The sequence below is a fragment of the Onychostoma macrolepis genome, chromosome 21 (assembly GCF_012432095.1).
Source record: "Onychostoma macrolepis isolate SWU-2019 chromosome 21, ASM1243209v1, whole genome shotgun sequence".
NCBI lineage: Eukaryota > Metazoa > Chordata > Actinopteri > Cypriniformes > Cyprinidae > Onychostoma > Onychostoma macrolepis.
This window is the reverse complement of record NC_081175.1, coordinates 24,479,795-24,499,365: the sequence shown is the minus strand read 5'-3', so window position 1 is coordinate 24,499,365 and position 19,571 is coordinate 24,479,795. Positions and strand designations below refer to the sequence as shown.

General features: G+C 36.4%; 2 protein-coding genes across 8 annotated transcripts; one reads left to right on the top strand and one right to left on the bottom strand.

The window, feature by feature from the left end:
- Positions 1-624: 624 nt before the first annotated feature.
- On the bottom strand, positions 625-18,966 carry s100z (S100 calcium binding protein Z). 5 transcript variants are annotated; one of them, XM_058759316.1, is made up of 6 exons: positions 12,198-12,337; positions 11,522-11,653; positions 11,275-11,407; positions 6,687-6,768; positions 6,177-6,333; positions 625-1,124 (listed from the first exon to the last, which is right to left on the bottom strand). In XM_058759316.1, the coding sequence occupies exons 3-6, from the start codon at positions 11,405-11,407 to the stop codon at positions 948-950; spliced, it is 549 nt and encodes a 182-aa protein (XP_058615299.1). In that variant the 5' UTR covers positions 11,522-11,653; positions 12,198-12,337; the 3' UTR covers positions 625-947. The 5 variants fall into 5 exon arrangements, with proteins under 5 accessions (XP_058615299.1, XP_058615300.1, XP_058615298.1 ...); XM_058759317.1 differs by lacking the exons at positions 11,522-11,653; positions 12,198-12,337 and adding an exon at positions 18,797-18,966; XM_058759315.1 differs by lacking the exons at positions 11,522-11,653; positions 12,198-12,337 and adding an exon at positions 17,531-17,546.
- ch25hl2 (cholesterol 25-hydroxylase like 2) lies at positions 12,415-16,499 on the top strand. 3 transcript variants are annotated; one of them, XM_058759312.1, is made up of 2 exons: positions 12,415-12,555; positions 14,857-16,499. In XM_058759312.1, exon 2 carries the CDS (start codon positions 15,206-15,208, stop codon positions 16,076-16,078), a length of 873 nt encoding a protein of 290 aa, XP_058615295.1. In that variant the 5' UTR covers positions 12,415-12,555; positions 14,857-15,205; the 3' UTR covers positions 16,079-16,499. The 3 variants fall into 3 exon arrangements, with proteins under 3 accessions (XP_058615295.1, XP_058615294.1, XP_058615297.1); XM_058759311.1 differs by having other exon boundaries at positions 12,415-12,642; XM_058759314.1 differs by lacking the exon at positions 12,415-12,555 and adding an exon at positions 12,685-12,929.
- Positions 18,967-19,571: the final 605 nt, after the last annotated feature.

Sequence of the window (19,571 nt, the reverse complement as noted above, 5' to 3'; positions counted from 1 at the left end):
GTCATTCAAAACCTGTGTGACTTTTTTCTGTGGACAACAAAAGATACATTTGGTGAAAATGAACAACAGCGCATCAACACACAAGTCATGTATCCCACAAAGCAATGCTCTTAAATTAACCTTCTATTTATAGTGTTATGAATTAAACCGATATTATTTCAGCTGTGATTTTTAACTTGTTATATGGAGTCAGTTTTTATTTGGACTCATAGAAATGAGTGTTTTGTTAAATACGTTAAAATAATAACTAGATACCAGTGCTATTTTATTATTTTATGTTATTTATTAATACTTATATATATTATTTTTTTGTTATGGGCTTTTGTTATTTTTATTAGTTTTTCACACTTCATTTTTTTTTTCAATTATATAAATAGTAATTAAAATATTACCATTTAGGTTTAAATGGTAATAATGGTAGTTTTGGTTTTAGTTCAGATTTTATTCATTCCCATTTAGTAATTTAGTGCTTCAACAAACATTTTTTCAGTTAGTTGCCAAGGAAATATTTCAAATCTATTTAGTTTTAAGTATATAATATTAGATGCCATTTTTAAAAACAGTAAGCAGTATTCAGTGCATACTGAACACTGCACTTGTGAAATGAGAGAAACATGATTCAGCTTAGGTTTTATGATTTAATGAATGAAAAAAACATATAAGGAACATAGAAGCAGACGATATAGACATCTATCAGATCCACTGTATTCTACAGATATATGATAATAAAGTCCAGCTTTCAGTTTATAAGTACATCCTTTCATTTCAGAAAAAAAACATTTGAAACAAATGAAATTCATACATCATTGTTATTTAATGGTCAGTTTTCTTTCGATACAAACCAAGGATTGACAGTAAACGGCTAACATAAGGACATGTGGTCTGGTTCATAAACGGTTTAACGCATCATAGAGCATTACACGTGCAGGTACTTTCATGCATCCGTTTCATTTGCCTTTCTTTTCATCTTTGCCTTTCTTCTTCTGTTGTTCCTGGAAGAAGTCATTGCATGCAACCGTCAGCGCCGCCACCAGCACCACAAACTCGTTAAAGTCGACCTCATTATCCTTGTTGGAGTCCAGATCATTCATGATCTTTTCCACTAGATGGGGGTCCTTCTGAGACTAAAAGGCAGAACAAACACAACAAATCAGCACAGTTTGAAACATATGAATGCCATATTGTGCATTTACACACAAATGATTCTGGTACTGGATGCTGATTGGTCAAAATTATATATATATATATATATATATGCACATTTGGCCCCATAATCATAACGCCATCATAACATTCTCCTTTTTTCTTTTTTTTTTTAATATTATTGGGCAGCACACATGAATATATTCTTTTGGTGGAATGATGACCCATCAGAAGGAACTGGTGAACAACCTGAATGGCTTAGAATTGAACAAGCCCTTTGCTCTAACTCTTCACTGCAGGCATGATGCAACAGTTCAGGAAAGGTTAGTAAGCTTATTTATAATAATAATTTTGTTATAGGTCAGTCTTTAAAAATTTGGAAACAAAATAAAATATATTAAAGCTCCTAATGTATATCTTGATAGCCCCATTTGTATGAATCACTCCTTCATTCCCGCTCTTAATGATAAAGGTTTTTCGCTTTGGAAACAGAAGGGAATACGGTGCGTTGGCTCACTTTATATGAATGGGCATTTCTTGTCTTTTAAAGAGCTCCAATCAAATTTTGGGTTTCCTTTTGGACCTTTGTTTTTTTTTTTTGCATTTAATAATTCATTTAAATAAAAACTAAGTATACAGGCATTACAACAAAAATTAACAAAATGTTCTATACAAATAGTGTGAATATTATATATATATGTACACACTTTCTTATAGATATACTTTCATATAGAAATTGCTTAATGTTGGGTATGTTTGTTTTTATATGAGCACTAACACTATGTCATTGTGTCACGATCTCTAGCTGGAGTGCCCGTGAGCTTCACTAGAGGGCACTCCACCCTAGACTTCTACAACTCCAAAAACTGAATTTCCCATAATCCTTTGCATGGCACTCACTGTTTGCACCTGTGTCTCATTTACCCTGTCTGCTCACCCTAAATAAGTCTGGTTCAGTTTTGGCACTTTTCCACTGCATGGTACGGCACGGTACGGTTCAGTACGGCTCACTTTTGGGGGGTTTTCCACTGGGTACAGTACCTGGTACTTTTTTTAATACCACCTCAGCCGAGGTTCCAAGCGAACCATACCGTTACCAAAACGTGACGTGTAAACTCTGCTGATCACTGATTGGCCGGAGAAAATCGTCACTGCCTTGACGAACTTGCAGCACGAGACACAACAGACCCGCTAGATAAAAAAACAAACAAAAAAAAAACAGACCCGCTAGATTTAAATCAGCACAGCCAGCGAAGGACCGAACGTGACTGTTTTGAATGAGCACACCTTTCTTTTAACAACCAAAAAATGGCTGTTCCTTTGTCTGTTGTGGAAGTACAGACTGTCCTCTCATTGATAGCCGAGGAGCAGATCCAGCGAGAGCATAATGGAGCGACGCAGAATTAAAAAGTTTTTCAGGAGTCACGGCAGTAGAGGTGGGACGACTAAGGACACGTGAATAATCCCGCCCACTCTAAAGCGGTACTAAACTGCAGTGGAAACGCGAACCGAGCTGAACTGAGCCATGTCGTGCCGTTCTGAACCGTGCCAAGCCGAGTCGTACCACGCAGTGGAAAAGCGCCATGTGCCATTCTTTGCGAAGTCTTGTGTGTCATTGCTGCAATTCTAAGCCTTGTTCCATGTTTCTTCTGTGTCCTGTCACTCTGCCTGTCTTTTGGATTAACCCTTTGTCTGTTTTTGCCCTGTTGTTATTGTTTGGACCGTGTGTGCCTCACATGTCCTGAAAACTGAAGCTGCAGGCTCTTTGATCGCCCTCCTGGTGGCTGGCTGCAGTACAGGTCATAAACCCCGCCCACTCCATGTAAACGAATGGGAAAATAAAATAATGTATAAATTTATTTATAAATAAATCAAAATAAAAAATAAATTACATTTCCAATACAATTTTCCGAAATATGGTTTTGGTCATTTAAGGTAGTTGTTATCACACTGATATATGTTCAATTGTTCATTTTTGTGATAAGTTTCATTTTAGCTAGTAATTTGATGCTATAAAAATGGGGCGTGTTGTTATGGTTGATTGGATCTGCTGAAGCTGGTTGCCTTAATTTTAAGTTGGCTCAACTTTTTTTTTTTTTTTTTTCTTTTTTTTTTTTTTTTACACAGTGTGCACAGACTCGGGCTCCAAATGACAATTTTCTCAAGATGGCAACGGCCACATTGAGATCCTTTGGCTTCACTTTTCTATAGTGGAAGGAAGCGGAGACACGCCGTCCATCTTTTTTTCATACAGTCTATGGTTTGGACTGATCACCTGTGTATGACCTTTGCCTGTTTGTGGATTACCCTTCATTAAATACACTGCATTTGGATCTTCTACCTTTGTCTTGGAGCAGTTCATGACACATTGATACTGTTGTAACAGTCTGTTTCCAGATCATTCAAAAAGATCATCAGATCCATCTCATAGATGTTCATCCGTCTATCCTGACATTCATTCCATGTGAGCAGTATTGGCAAAACCCAGTGGCCGTTTGTCCCAGTGGTGATGCTGGTAACTGATGAACTGTGACTTTAGAACCATCAGAGTCCATCAGCCTGTGGCTACACTGTATGATTGACTATCTGTGTGTGTGTGTGTGTGTGTGGTTAACACATGAAGCCACCAGACACAGTTTAACATCTCACTCATTACTCTTTCTGCCTCCTAACGTTACAGTACACACTCCCTGGAGAGTGTGTGTTGTGGCAAGGGAGAGGTGCGAGTCTATATCGGGCTGTGTTCCAGCCAGTAATTGATGATGCGTAAGCAACAGCCTCCTTCTGATGATGCGTACACAGCTGAGACCCACATCTCATGAAAACACGGCCATCTCATATTTCATCCCAAAAATTAAATGAAGAAAATGAGAAATTGTGTTACGTAACGTAAAAAAAGCCTGTTTTTTGAACCATTAAAATTTTGTTGCATTGAAACGTTATTTGCATGACAATTAAGCACATTTGTCCTCGTAATGCTAATGCAATCAAAACATTTTACTTTGCAGTTTTCTTTTCTTTTTTTTCCCAGTTGCATTTAACTGTATCATTAGTATAAATTAGCATAATGTCATTTAAAACAGTATGAACACATTACAACAAAAACGAACCTGTCAATATGTTCTATTCACACACGTACTTATATATATATATATATATATATATATATATATACACACACACATACACACACATATATACATTAATGATTTTTAGAATGTATTCTATCTATCTGTATTTGTCTGTATAAATTTATAGCTTTATGCCAAATGCTCTAAATTATTTATTATTAAATGTATTAAATTATTTTAAAATATAATATATATAATTTTATTCATTTATTTATTATTTTTGCATTAAAATCATGAGAACGTGAATTTTTCCATCACAATAATTAATATATAATGCAAGACTCATAATAGTCCTAAAATAGGCTTTTTCTGCAGCAATTAATTTTTAATTACTAAAAATAGTACACATTTAAAAGAAATAATAATAATTACAATAATAAAGTAAAATAAAACCATTTATTTTAATTTTGGTATGAATATCATCTAGGTGTGTTCTTTACAGGTTTATAAGATTCACTTAAAGAGGGAGGAGAGGCAACTTATTTTCCTCTCGACACACACACGCGCACACACAGCTCAAATCCCCAAAGATCTGCATGGATTCGTCAGAGAGACACACCAGGATGCTGTTTGACCCAAGCGCTGTTTTCCTGAACTTTTGTCTCATTGAGATTCAGATAAAGTTTCCTAATCATGAATGGGGTCAGTTTTATGGAACGATATTGTATCTGATGGGAAATAAATAATTAATTTAATGCATTTCCTCAGATTTCCAGCCAGCTCACCAAGTGGCCCGTCCCAGTGTGTGAGCTGAAATTACACGCCTGTACACACAGGAAATGAATTCAACGCAAACAAACACAGTAAACAACATGAAAAGTTTATTGCGAAATTAACCAAATCATTATCACTAATCAACACGCCGGAGCCAAAAACTCACTCAGATGCCCACATATTAATGCATGCAGTAAGAGCAGGGTATGTGCTGCATGTCAAGATGAGATCTCAAATCTCAATAGATGGCATTAAAGCATTATGTATGGTTGACTAAGCAGTCAGTGAGGTGATGTTATGGGCTGCTTCCTTGAAGGAAAGAGAACGCTTTGAACTCCACGGTAAGTTTCCCTCTCACTCTGGGTGTGTGTTCATATAACAGCTCTCATGTGATATGAGGTCAAAAGATTACACATGATTACACATTTAAATTCATTTCCTGATGAGAAAACCAAAATAAACCTCCATCATTTCCATAAATGCTTGCAACAAACAGGTTGCAAATGCATTCATAAATATCCATAGCGTAATGCATTTGATTTCTATACACACTGCAGAAATCCAAAATAAATCTGGATTGTAAAAAAATATTTTTCTCTTTGTCAGGTAACTTATTGCAGTAGCTTATTTTATTCATTTAAAAATGTACATTAACAAAAGTCATTTTTAAGTGTCAGGTCATATATTATATCACGTGTGTGTATTTATTTATTCATTTTTATTAATTGTTCTGTATATATAGTGTACATTATTTTTCATTAATAAATATACAAATGAATATTAATAAGAATATCTTTTAATTTAGTAAAATATTTATATATTATGTAAATTAATGAATAACAATTATTATTATTTTGTATACATTCTATTTATCAATTAAATAATTAAAAAACTAAATATATAGTATACATTATTCTTTATAAATTTATTAAAATGTATATATATTTCATAAAATAATAATAATAATAATAATAATAATAATAATGCATATATTTAATTCCATTTTATTGTATATTTTTGTAAATATACATACTTAAATGTTTTTGTATGTCTCTTTGCTTTTCCAGTTTGGATTAAGATTAGTTGTATTCATCTTACAATCAGGCCCATAACAAATGAACTCTGCTAAAAGCCAGATTCTATTTAAATGAAGCTGTGAAATTTGTTGAGAAAGTTCTGATTGCTAACCGTGAGGAAGTCGGTGAGTTCGCTGTTGAGAAGTTCCTTCAGCTCTCCTTTACTGAGTTTGTATTTGTCTCCCTCGCTCCCTGAGTAGTTGTGAAAGACGGTGATGAGCGCATCCATGGCTCCCTCCAGTTTACTGGGCATTACTGCTGCAGAGCACCTGTGGAGCAGACAGGAGACACATTCATTTCAGACCAACCCGCTGCTGGTCATGCATAACTATTTTGTGGCCATATTTTTTAACAAACACTGCAAAAGTGTCATAGCATTTATTTATTTTTTGGACATGGCAGAATGTCAGTACTAGGGCACACAATATAATAATCATTCAGTACCGTGATGTACATCAAAGTACAATAACTCTCCAATGGTACTCCCACAGCCAAATGACCAGTCTTGCGAGGTTAAAAACCATTTTAAAAGTACAAACTTCTTCATTTTAACAAATTATTGGACATCTTTGCAATATTAACTGAGGTCTAAAGTTTCCTGGCAAAGAGAAAAATGTCTTACCTCGTTGAGAGCTGAGAAGTGAAGTTCTGTGTGTTGGTGAACAAACTGTTTTCAGGAGTGGATGAAGTTGTTTTTGAATAACCTGTGCAGGAAAGACCCTCCTTTGTTGTCGTGACGATGTTTGATAGCTCAGGTGTTGTACCATAGTAACCCAGTGATCTCAATTCGCACCCTGACACACACCTGCACTGAAAACACACTCCAAATAAAAGAGCAACGGCCTCCTGAGAGCCACACACACAGCATATACAAAACTAACTTCACTTTTAGGAGCCATTTTTGCTCATTGTCTTTTAATCTACTGATGTTTTTGTTATTTTAGATGGATGTTTGAAGTCAGATGTACAAGCGTTCATCACATTAACTGAACAATGATCCATTAAAGCATTACAAACACAGTTTCCAAATATTTTTTATTTATTGTTCTTCATTCAGCGTTTTTGGAATTTTGAAACATATAACATTTGAAAGGTGCCATTTTTCTTTAAATTAAATGACCATAATCTGTTAATAATATAATTTAATGACATCTATACACTACCATTCAGAAGTTTGAAAATCATTAATAAAGAATGCACTAAATTCATCAAAAGTAACAGTAAAGACATTTAGAATGTTACAAAACATGATTATTTCAAATAAATGCTGTTCTTTTGAACTGTTCTTTCCTGAAAAAAATGATCACTGTTTCCACAAAAATATGAAGCAGCACAACTGTTTTCAACATTGATAAGAAATTTTCTCGAGCATCAAATCAGCATATTAGAATGATTTCTGAAGGATCACGTGACACTGAAGACTAGAGTAATGATGCTGAAAAATCAGTTTTGTTCACAGGAATAATGCATTTTAAAATATATTCAAATAGAAAATAGTAATAATATCTCACAATTTTGCCATTTTTGTACAGTATTTCTGATCAAATAAATGCTGCATTGCTGATCAAACCAAACTCAATCAAAACCATTAAAAGATGTTACTGATCCTAAACGTTTACTAGGCTGATTAACTAGTTTTTAGAAACTTTTGGTCAACCTGCTTCATCAGAAAGATCAACCAAACCATCTATAGCAAACAAACCATTTTTAATTCATGCTTTTAAGAGTGAACTAAAGTAAATCAGAAGCTAAAAAAAGCAAAACATTAAAAAAGAAAGGAACAAGACAATGTGATTTTAAAAAGAACTTATTTATAGGAAATGCCTTTGTGATTATGTTGATGGAGATGGCATGACATTTTGGCAACTAGAAACGGCAGAGGCCTCCTGGAGGCATCCCTGGGGCCCCACATGTGGCCTCTGTAAACTGCCTGCCCCGAGTCAAAAGGGCCCACCCCTCTGTGTCAATACAGATGGAGCCGTGGAATCTGACATCTCACATGATTTGATTTCATTCATGTCCACAGCACAAATGGTACAGGTTTAATTAAATATGATTAGGGGGAAGCTTTCCTTATCAAGTCCCTCTAAAAGCGTTTCATCAGCATCTCTGTCGTAGATGCATAAAAGAGCTCTAATTCTGGTCATTAAGTCATTGCAACTGATCAAATAACAAGGCCTATTACCTCTGCCTGGGGAATGAGAGAGTGAGCGACAGAGAAGATAAGAGACTATTATTAAGATTCTGTACTTGGCTTATCACTTGACTGGAGCTCGTTTATTTAATCATGTGATTATTAATGATTCATAGTACTAGAAGACCACACTGTAAAAAAAAAAAAGTTGGCTCAACTTTTTTTAACAGTGCAGTACTATAATCTGAATCCAGATGGAGAGAGAGATTGAGAAGGATATGCTTTAAGGTTGTTTTCTGGTTGCGTTTTCAGTTGTGATATACATAGGGTTAAATTTACACTGTAAAACATCTCTCTCTCCATCTGGATTCAGATTATAGTACTGCACTGTTAAAAAAAAAAAAAAAAAAGTTGAGCCAACTTAAAATTTTAAGCCAACAAACTTCAGCAGATTTTTGAGTTCTCAACTTCTTGTTTTAAGTTTATACAACAAAAATGAGAATCTCCTACAAAAACAAGTTGAGCAAACTCAAAAATCTGCTGAAGCTGGTAAAAAATGTTTTTTTAAGTTCGCTCAACTTTTTTTTTTTTTTTTTTTTTTAGTGTAGGATAATTGGGCCTTTTTCCCCCTCAATGGCAAAAAGCATCTCGATTTACCTGAATTCTCCCTATATGGTTGGGCATATGTGGCTTAATTCTTAAGGCCCGTTTAAACAAAGAACAATAGCTATAATCATAACTATATTAACGTCAACAGGAAGGCACGATAGCATCGCGTTTATTATACACTGTAAAAAGTGATAAGTTGACAACTTAAAATTGAGGAAACCCGTTGCCTTAAAACTTTTAAGTAATTGATAATTAGTAAAATAAGTTAACTGAATTGTGAAGTTCACAACTTTTTTTTAAAATTATTATGTACTTAATTTTAAGGCAACAGGTTTCCTCAATTTTTTAAAGTTAAGTCAACTTTCACTTTTTACAGTGAAGTATGTGCCTCAGTTTTATCATCTGCTGCTTAAAAAGTGTATTTTTGTGACTTTGAAGCCCCCTACAGTTAAGCGAGTGGAATTATATAAGTGGTTGTAAATATATCAAGTTATAATTACAGTGGATAGCTGTACACACGCATTTGTTGCGGCCGTAAAGCAATCCGCACTTTTCGGGGAACTTCGTACCTGTTCAACATTCGCCCAAAACAACTGTTTGGGAAGAGCACTGGAAATAAATAAAGTTATTTGCCATATTAGTTAGTGTACTATTCTGAAACTGCATAAAATTACTTTAGATGCTTGAGCTCTTTAAATTCTGAAGTTCTTAAATTCTTTAGATTCTGATTGGCTGCCAATGTATTTATCATTCATCAGCCGGAAAAATCGTTCTAAAAGTGATTCCAACTGTCCCTTGTGAAAATTAACATGGTTTTATTAGGCCTATAAGGAAAGTGTAGTAACCATATTTTTTTTTGGCATATGAATCACCATTTGTACAACCACAGTTTTACTTTGGTTAAACTATGGCTAGTGTAGCAAAGCTGTGGTTAATTTGTGATTACCATGGTTTAACTATGGTAACCATGTTTTATTTGTAGTAAAACTATGATTACTTTTCGTAAGGGGTGGCTATACCGTTATTATTATGTGGACTTCCCTATTGGTTATTAAAAATTTGAAAGGCCTAGGTATAGTTAACAGTGTGAACAGGATAGTTGTTATTCACAGTCAGTGTGAACGGACCGTTTTTGCTCTGTTCTTTCTGCATGATTGTCTGGTTCAGTTTGTTCAGAAAGCTTCAGTGCTTCGATTGGAAAATCCAGCAACATCCTCCAAGCAAAGGCGTTTACGTCACGACTATTATTGCTCAGAGGAACAGGACTTGATGACGTACGCAGCGTTCTTGTTTTCCTAAAACTAAGCTACTAATCCCAAGGAGTTACTCTTAGGTCTAAGAGAACTTCAAACCTAAGACTATTATTTATTCATTTATTTAATATTGCGTTCAGGACAGTTTTTCCCCCTAAAAGATAATAGTGTTTCGAGATATCTCTTTCTCTCCAAGGACGAAAAGGAGTCTATTTTTTACTCCTGATCTCACCTGAGGGAGAGCAGGGGGAGGGGGAGGGGTCAGGGGGAGGCTCAGGTGTGTTTCACCCCCATCCCTGCAAGCTAAAAGTGTTTTCCGTTCATTAAGATGATGAAACGTTTCCCTTCTAAGTACTGTGTGAATTAGAGTGAGAGAAATCTATTGAATTCACTGTGCTGGAGGGCAATGACCAATATAGTCACACACAAATCCTTAATTTTTTAATATAATGTCTCAGTGTTCATGCATTCACTGCAGTTGTCTAAACACCATTACAGTAAACAGCACAACATGGTAGTTTCTTCACATCTTGAGACGACAGGCAGCTCTTTGTGAACTGCTGTTTTAATGGCAATGTGTTTCTGACCTCTAGTGGCGTAGCTGTGGTAGTACTAGTGTTAGTTTAGTATCCTTGAGATACTCTGGAAGTTTTTATTAAAATTTTGAATTGGAAACAACTGACACTACCATTAAAAGTTTGTGGTCCGTGAGATTAAAAAAAAAAAAAAAAGTTTTTAAAAGAAGTCTCTTACACTCACCAAGGCTGCATTTATTTGATCAAATATACAAACAGTAATATTGTGAAATATAATTAGAATGTAAAATAACTGATTTCTATTTGAATATTTTGTAAAATGTAATATAGTCCTGTGATGCAAAGCTGAATTTTCAGCATAATTACTCCAGTCTTCAGTGTCACATGATCTTTCAGAAATCATTCTGATATGCTGCTTAAGAAACAAACCAGTTATCAAATGCATAAAGGCTGTTCATCTACAGAGACACTCTATTTTGTCACGTAAGAGAATTTGCTCCCATAACTAACCCATAATTCTAATTTAACAACCTAATTCTCGCAAAAGTAATCTGCACAGGTAAATAAATATTGCGACAGGTCTGCTGCAGTGTAAATACCTAAACAGCAAATGTAAAATGTCTGTATCATGCTGCATGTTATGTAAGAGCTGCAGGCTAGAATTTATCGACAACTCACTGCAACCAGATGACGATGAGCAACTTGAGCAGCTACAGAACCGGACAGCTAATCCCGGTGTTCCTGAAGGCTCTTCCCAGCAATTCAGCCAAGCTGAAACCTCCGTCAAGCTGTAGTGGCTTTGACTGTGCATCTGTGATGAGAAACAATGCCAGTTCAAGTCTCACCAGAACACAAAATACTGAAAACTTCACATTTATGCAAAAGGAATAGTTCCAAATACGACATTTGCTGACTATGTACTCACCCTCAGGTCATCCAAGATATACAAGAGTTTTTTTCTTCATTGGAACAGATTTGGAGAATTTGCATTCCATCACTTGCTCACCAATGGATCCTCTGCAGTGAATGGGTGCCGGCAGAATGAGAGTCCAAACAGCTGATAAAAACATCACAATAATCCACACCACTCCTGTCAATCAATTAAATCTTTTGAAGTGAAATGCTGCATGTTTTCAAGAAACAAATTCATCAAGACATTTTAAACTTTAAACTAAATCCTCTGTCCATCACTGATTTCTCCAGTGAAAAAGTTGTCTTGTCTGAACCAGGAGAGAAATATGCACAGATCAAGCACTGTTTACAAATGAACACATTAGTGGATTTTGATATGATTGAGGATAACAGTGGACGGCCTTTTTCACTGGGGGAAACAATTTATGGATTATAGACTCACTATTTTGGCCAGGAATGACAGTTTAGAGTTAAAAATGCCTTAAATACAGTCTTTAACAAGATGTTAATTGATGGACTGGAGCGGTGTTGTCATGGAAGTAGACTCAGGACCGATGTTAGAATTGCAATGCAAAAATCTTTATTCAACAGAATGAGTTGGAGAACAAACTGAGTGAACGGCAGGTAGGATGACCTTCTAAAATGGACTTGCAGATGAATGGAGAATTAATGGAATGGTCTTTGCTTACAGATACTTGGAATACGCTGGAGAACAGACACCTCAGTGATGGCTGTACAGGGGATGACGATGGCAGAGACAGACATGGGGGAGGCGAACAAGAGGTAAGTACAAGGAAGCTTCTCATAGATCCAGAACTTAGGAAAGCCAGGAGAGTCCACTACATTGAGACAAGACCAGACGATAAGTAAGACTGAGGTGTGTGCTTAAGTGGCTGTGGTGATTGGGATCAGGTGCAGGTGATTATTATTCAGGTGAGGGTGCTCTTTGTAATGACGTGGTGAGGAAAGACAGACAGATCTGTGACAGGTGTGGATTATTTGTGTTTTTATCAGCCGTTTGGACTCTCATTCTGACGGCATCCATTGGTGAGCAAGTTACATAATGCTCAATTTCTCTGAATCTGTTCCGATAAAGAAACAAACGCATCTATATCTTGGATGGCCTGAGGATAAGTAAATTTTCATTTTTGTGTAAACTATTCCTTTAATGCAAAAACATTGTTATGCATTATAAAGGAACAGCTGACATGGAAATTAAATGTACTCATTTCAAACATTCATACACTTTATTTTATAAAACATTAAATATATTTTATACTTTAATATGTTTTTGCTTGAATACAGTCAATGCAAATTAATCACCATAATTTATATGCACTGATATGAATAGCTTACATCATGTCAGTTAAAAGCAGTTCACCTTTAAGCATTAATGCACTGCATCTCATGTCAATCAGCCGGTAAGTGACTCATAAATGATTCATATTTTTATTCAGTGTTTGTATCCAGCCTTTCACACAGATTTCTGTGATTTTATTCATGCATCCTGTACTAATAATTAGTTTATAGATATATACACTGACAACAAATCAAACAATGCTGTTGTCCCTATCATGGAGGATGTTTTTTTTGCGTGAGAAGTGGATTGTTAATGACTCCATAGAGAGCAGCTCAATGGCTGTCTGCCCTGTCCTGCTCTCAGCTTCTTTCTGTTCGAACAAACCAACTTTATTCTGTAGAGAGATTTATGCATGACCACAGTGACACCCAACTGCAACTTCCTGGTCTGAAAAACGTCAAAATATAAACAAGGGCTTTTCATCTCCGTGAAGGCCTGACAAAAAAGCTATGATTAATGAGAGACAGAAAGAGAAAAAGCGAGAGAAACTAGGCTGCACAGGCCTACTCATCCTTGCACAGAGATTGGTTGTTGTTTATGATGCATTTACTCAAGTCTAGCCAGACAAACATAAGAATATTAATGGAAATGTTGTGTAATGTCAGTTTATGTTAATGTCATGCTAATTAATTTATATTAATAGAAGGTTTTAGAAGGAAATGAGATGATGTGGAGAAACTCCTGAAATGCTGTAATGTTGAAGTCCGTTGCTATATACGTTTCAACATCCACCCGTGACACAAATACTACTTAAAGCAGTTAAAGGAACAGTTAACCTAAAATCAAAATTGTCAATTTTCCTCACAAAATGTGAATATAACGTATAATGCATGAACAAATCTATTTTTTTTTTTTTTTTTTTCAATGACTCGTTTGATCAAGTTCACAATAAGTTCTGAATTGTTATTTAATTAAACGTTATCCTAGCTCTCATTGGTGCATTCATGACAGAAGTAAACTTTTTTTTTTTTTTGCATGTTTCTCATGCAAAACTATTGTATGCCTTTAGCTAGGACTTGAAATACGTTGCAAGTTGTATGGACCAGTTTTAGAATACATTTGTGGTGCTTCTGCATTTTAAAAAATTTTTTTTTTTTTTTATATGCTTAAACTGATTTCATTGTCTCGATTCATTGAGAATGCATAAAACAAGCAAACCCTACCTTAATAGGGACATCGCCTATTAAGGAATTCACCTTTTCCTTTTCAAAGAAGAAAGTTATATAGGTTTAAAGGAGAAAATCATTTTAAAGTGTGCTATAAGTGAACATCTCAAGATTTAATTCCAAAACAATTCATGACTCAAGTCATTTTTTACTGTTATTTTAGTATTATTATTGTATTTATTCATATTTTGAACAAGCTTTTATTTTTATTAAATTAACATTTAAATATGGTATTTATATTAAAATTATATTAAATAAATAACATTAAATTTTAAATAAAAAGTTTAACTTAAGTTTTAAATTTGTTTTTTAAATATTTTTATATAGCTTTAGTGTATTTTTCCTTAGTAATTTTAGTATTCCAACTTAAACCTATTTATTTTATAAGTATATAATTTTCATTTACATTTTCACATCTAAATTTTTTAATTATTTTTACAGCTTTATTTCAGTTAATGAAAACAAGTTTTAATCACTTTACAAATATTCTAAGGACCTATGCTGTGCAATAGATGTTTAGCAAAGTGACTCACTGCGAAATGCATAAAACCTGAAAAAACAACAACAAATTTGTTATTGTGTACATTCAAATGCATGCTACATGTCTCTTGATTGCGGTTCTTGCATAAATGCATTCACACTTCAGAACTAGTAATAACATTTAAAATCGAATTATGAAATATTGTGCATCGTTTGAACTGCAATGCATCAATGAATCAATCGCTGTCTATGGTTATTAAAACATGCAGTGCAGATGATTCAAATCAAATAGATACTTCACAGATCATTGAGACATCTCTGTTTCTTTCTTCCCATTTCTAGGTCAGAAATGAGTGGTGAAGGAGCATTTCAGCTGGTCAAATGTTGGATCATCCTCGAACTACCAATGAAAAGAGCGTTCAGACACAGACACACCATACCAAGAGAAGAGGAGCGTGGGGGGGTGAGAGAAAGAGAGAGAGAGAGAAACGCTACAGATGCAGGAGGTGGTGCTTGGACACATTTTAGAGGCGTAAAGGCCTGCCTCATTTGGCGCATATCAGATCTTTTACAAAAAGCCACATCCAGCACTCAAAACAAGAGAAAGTCGCCACCGGCCGCTGCCAGCATCCTCACCCCTCCGCAGGAGTAACAGCAGCCTGGCTGTTGCATTGACAACACGTAGCTGGACATGAATCCTGGCAGTCTGCGTGACGTGCTGGATGTCAGCAACACAACCTGGGCTCTGTCGGAGCGCTCCGTGCTGCAGCCCATGTGGGACTACCTTCAGCAGAACCACGAGAGCACCTTGCGCTCGCCGCTGTTTCCCGTCATCCTCTCGGTGTCAATGTACCTGGTTCTGGTGTTCTTCTACACCGTGCTGGACCTGCTGGCTCCCACCTGGCCCTCCATCCGACGCTACCAGATCCATCAGGACCGCACTGTCACCTGGTCCAACATCGGCGTCACTTTGGCGCTCACCACGTACAACCATCTGCTCTACATCTTCCCCGCCGCCGTAGCCCAGTGGCTCTGGCGGCCGCCTGTGCCGCTGCCCCGCGAGGCGCCCACGCTCACCGCCTTCCTGCTGGGAATCGTGGGCTGCACGGTGGTGTTCGACTTCCAGTACTACTTGTGGCACCTGCTGCATCACCGCGTCGGCTGGCTCTACCGCACCTTCCATGCGCTGCACCACCAGTATCGCCAAACCTTCAGCCTGGTTACGCAATATCTATCAGCTTGGGAGCTCTTCAGCGTGGGCTTCTGGACCACCGTGGATCCTTTGCTCCTGCAGTGCCACTGTCTCACCGCCTGGGCGTTCATGCTCTTCAACATCTGGGTGTCCACTGAGGACCACTGCGGGTACGACTTCCCTTGGGCGATGCATCGTCTAGTTCCCTTCGGCCTTTGGGGTGGAGCGCTGCGGCACGACGCTCACCATCAGCAGCCGGGCACCAACTTTGCGCCTTTCTTCGCCCACTGGGACTGGCTGGGGGGAACCGCGACCATGCCGGCTCCTGTGAAGACAAAAACGCAGAAAGAAAGGGACGAAAAGGAAGCCTGAGGCTCTGCTTTCCCTTTCACACCCTCGCTCTCATCTCTCTCTTCACTCCATCTGTCCCGCCCTGTCTCGCACGTTCCCCGTCGCTATTCATCTTCTCCCTGAACTGCAGATCAAGTGTCTTACTAACAAACCAGTAGAGAAGCAAGCAGCACATTCCCGACGAAAGCGTCCTGCTCCTTGAATGTATAAAGTGTCTTTTCTTGCAAATCTATCTATTTTTCTAAATGATAATAAAAAAAAAAACTCTTTAGCATTTGATGGCCAATTTGTGGAGTTTTGTGGCATATCTCAGGTTTGTAGTTTTGGCCTAATGTCTTTCAAAAAGATTGTGTGTTCAAAATGGCTTGTATTCCAATGCTTATTGTATTTTGACACTTTTTACTAAACTAGAGTCAATAAAATGCTGTGTTTGATAAGTTTACCTTCAGCTGTGTTGATATGCATTCAAGGATGCTTTGCAACCTTTGGATTGCTCCAAAAAAAAAAAAACGGCACACTGACCGTTATAATCGTTAGAGAAGAGGAGCATATGAAGTAACTGTGTGGCATGTTGGCTAACACAGTTGGCTCACTGTGATTGCTAGAAAGGTCTAAGACTACTTGCATCATCATCCCTGCTGCTGTTTGTGTTTGCTAATATAAATTCAAAATGTTCAAAATACAGGCAACACCAGTAATTTTGAGCATGATAATTGGGTTGACAGTCATTGTAAAGTTTAAAGGCACAATGTCACCTAATGTCATTCCAACTTTGTATTACTGTCTTTCTTTCTTGAAACACAAAATGAGATCTTTACCAGAATGTCCAAGCTGCTCTTCTAGCAAAAGTGGATAGTGATTTAGTTGTAAAAACAAGACAAAAAGCACTACATTCCATGCTTTCTTCCAAGCCATATGATGTGTGTGACAAACAGACCAAAATCTAAGCCACCAAAGCTCTGAAGATTGTATTTATTTTAAAAATGATGCAACATACCTGGTTGTTCATCATTGAGGCTATACTATCAGTTCTTGAACGTCACATGACGGATCAAATTTTTCATTTTACTGTATATAACATTTGAGAAATGCATAAGGTTTAAAGGAGCAGTTAATGCAAAAATTAGTAACATGTCATTTTACTCACTTATTCCAAATCTTTGTTCAATGAAACACAATCTGATGTTTGAGCTGCTCGTACAGCGAAAATAGATGGTGTTTTACACTGCCAAGGTAGACAAAAACTTCCATAAAATGTGAGTTCTGCACTATATTTCAAGTCTTTTAAAGCCACAAGATAGATTTGTGTGAGAAACAGACCTTTTGTTCATTTCACTTTTTGATATATCATGCCAAGTGGAATATAAGGCTGAACGATATTGGCTGACACTTGAGAACTGCATTATGCTTAAAGAGACCTAAAAATTTGATAGACCCAAAAGAGAGACAAAACTTTGATCATAATTTACTCACCTTCATGTCATTCCAACTCCATATCCTTCTTTCTTCCATGAAACACAACATGAGACATTCGGCAGAATGTCTGAGCTGTTCTTCCACTGAAACTACATGGTGATTTATACTGCCAGGCTTAAAAAAAAACAAAAAAACCCAATATAAATTGATAGTTGTGCACCATATTAAAAGACTTTCCGAAGCCATACCATAGATTTGTGTCCAAAAGAGAGCTTTTGCAATTATGGTAAATATAAAAAAAAAAGCACTTTTTGACATATTGGATGCCAATCCTATCGTTTCTTATATATCACCTGACAAATAGTTTTAAAAAAAAGTTTAAAAAAAAAGTGATGTTAAATTAAATGACATTTAATTAAAGAGACAGTTTAAAAAAAGTTTAAAAAGCCTGCATAAGGCTTAAAACTTTTGCTATTTTTCAATAAATAATATATTTTAAAGAATGCCAGGGTCCAAAACAATTGACTTATCTAATTGACTTTAAATGCAGAGACAAAAACAGACAAAACACTGTTCAAAATATTTTCTTAGAGTTTTGCAGAAGAGAGTCAGGTTTGGAACAACATGAGGGTAAGTAAATTCATTTTTATTTTTACATTTGGTCAGTTCTTCACACTAAGGTATCAAATGGCTTCAGAAGATTTGGAATATAGAGTATGAGTCGTATGGACTTCTTTTATGGGTTGAAATGACAATGAGGGAGCATAAATGAAGACAAAATTAGAAAGAAATGTGAATGTGTAAATGTGTTTACACTTTAGGATATGGATGTCCAACCGGCCTGAACATACGCCACAGCATGCATTGTTTGTTTTCAGCCATCGTTCTGTTCCATGCCACACTATGTTATTCGACAGTTTTACATAAGAGAAGCCCGTAGAGAATCTGGGCAGAGATCAGTCTACAGCCAAAGCGGAGAGGCAATGCTAATTAATCATCTTCTCTTTCAGCCTCCTACTGATCCCTCTGGCACATGGAGAATAGCTCTCCATGCTTTAAAAGAGAGTGAGAGAGAGGAGAGAGAAAGAGAAATTCAGATCAAGTTGGCTTATGACACCAGGAACTGAACAATTTCTGATAGGATTCAGATTTTTTTTTCAGTTTAAGATACCAGCGTGCAATGTCATATAACACGGATGACCTTTTGCATAGGGGGCGGTGGTGCTCTCTGCAACCTTTGACTCGCTCGGAGGAGGCCAAACAAACAAAAAAACATGAAAATCGGAGCTTCGTTGTGTTTGTGCATGCAAGGCTGAGCGGTACCTGGCTCTTATCCAGCAGCTCAGTATCTCTGAAGACCTCAGGCTGAGCTCTCTGAACAAGTAAGTTGTTATCTGCAGCTCAGCACAGGAAACACTGGAACATTTCCCATCAGGCACTGTTGTGGACGCCTCCCCCTCTGGCACTGCAACAGAGGGGTCCTTGAGGAATGTGGAAACTGGAGAAAATGTGGACTGTGTTTTAAGCAAGTAGTTATGCAGGAGAGATAAGATAATGCTTAGACAAATCAACAAGCTGTCTGTGAACATCTGAGAGCTCACAATAGAAATTATTGCAAATTCACATTTACACTGAATAAGATACATCAACAACAGTTGACAAGGACTAAACTTGCTTCTTTACTCTAAATAATATATCATAGAATAATCATCACAGCTCACCATGCTACTTGTATTATTTCTGCATTATATATATATATATATATATATATATATATATATGTATATTTTGCACAGTATGCATATTATATGTATGCAACACTGATTACATTTGCAATATACAGCCGCACAAACTATACCATATCCCACAATGTAATGCATTAGACTTGACCTTCCAATTCCGTTGTGTAGAACGAAGTAGAAGCAATATTAGTCCTCATCTCCTGCCAAATGTCATTAAAAGGCATTTTTACCCCAAATTGTATTAAAAATGCAAAATAACTTTAGAACTTAAGTTAAACACACAAAATTAATTGTGCAACAGACATGCTCAAATCTGCAGCAGACTACCTTTTGAAACTTTTATAGTTCAATATTGC

What these genes read in the sequence shown, in the direction of transcription:
- ch25hl2 (XM_058759312.1), top strand. Translation starts at nt 15,206, where the DNA reads ATGAATCCTGGCAGTCTGCGTGACGTGCTGGATGTCAGCAACACAACC.
- s100z (XM_058759315.1), bottom strand. An exon ending in CTCATCGTCATCTGGTTGCA is followed by an intron (nt 6,769 to 11,274) that starts GTGAGTTGTCGA and finishes TTTCCTGCACAG; the next exon opens with GTTATTCAAAAACAACTTCA. An exon ending in ACTTCTCAGCTCTCAACGAG is followed by an intron (nt 6,334 to 6,686) that starts GTAAGACATTTT and finishes TCTGCTCCACAG; the next exon opens with GTGCTCTGCAGCAGTAATGC.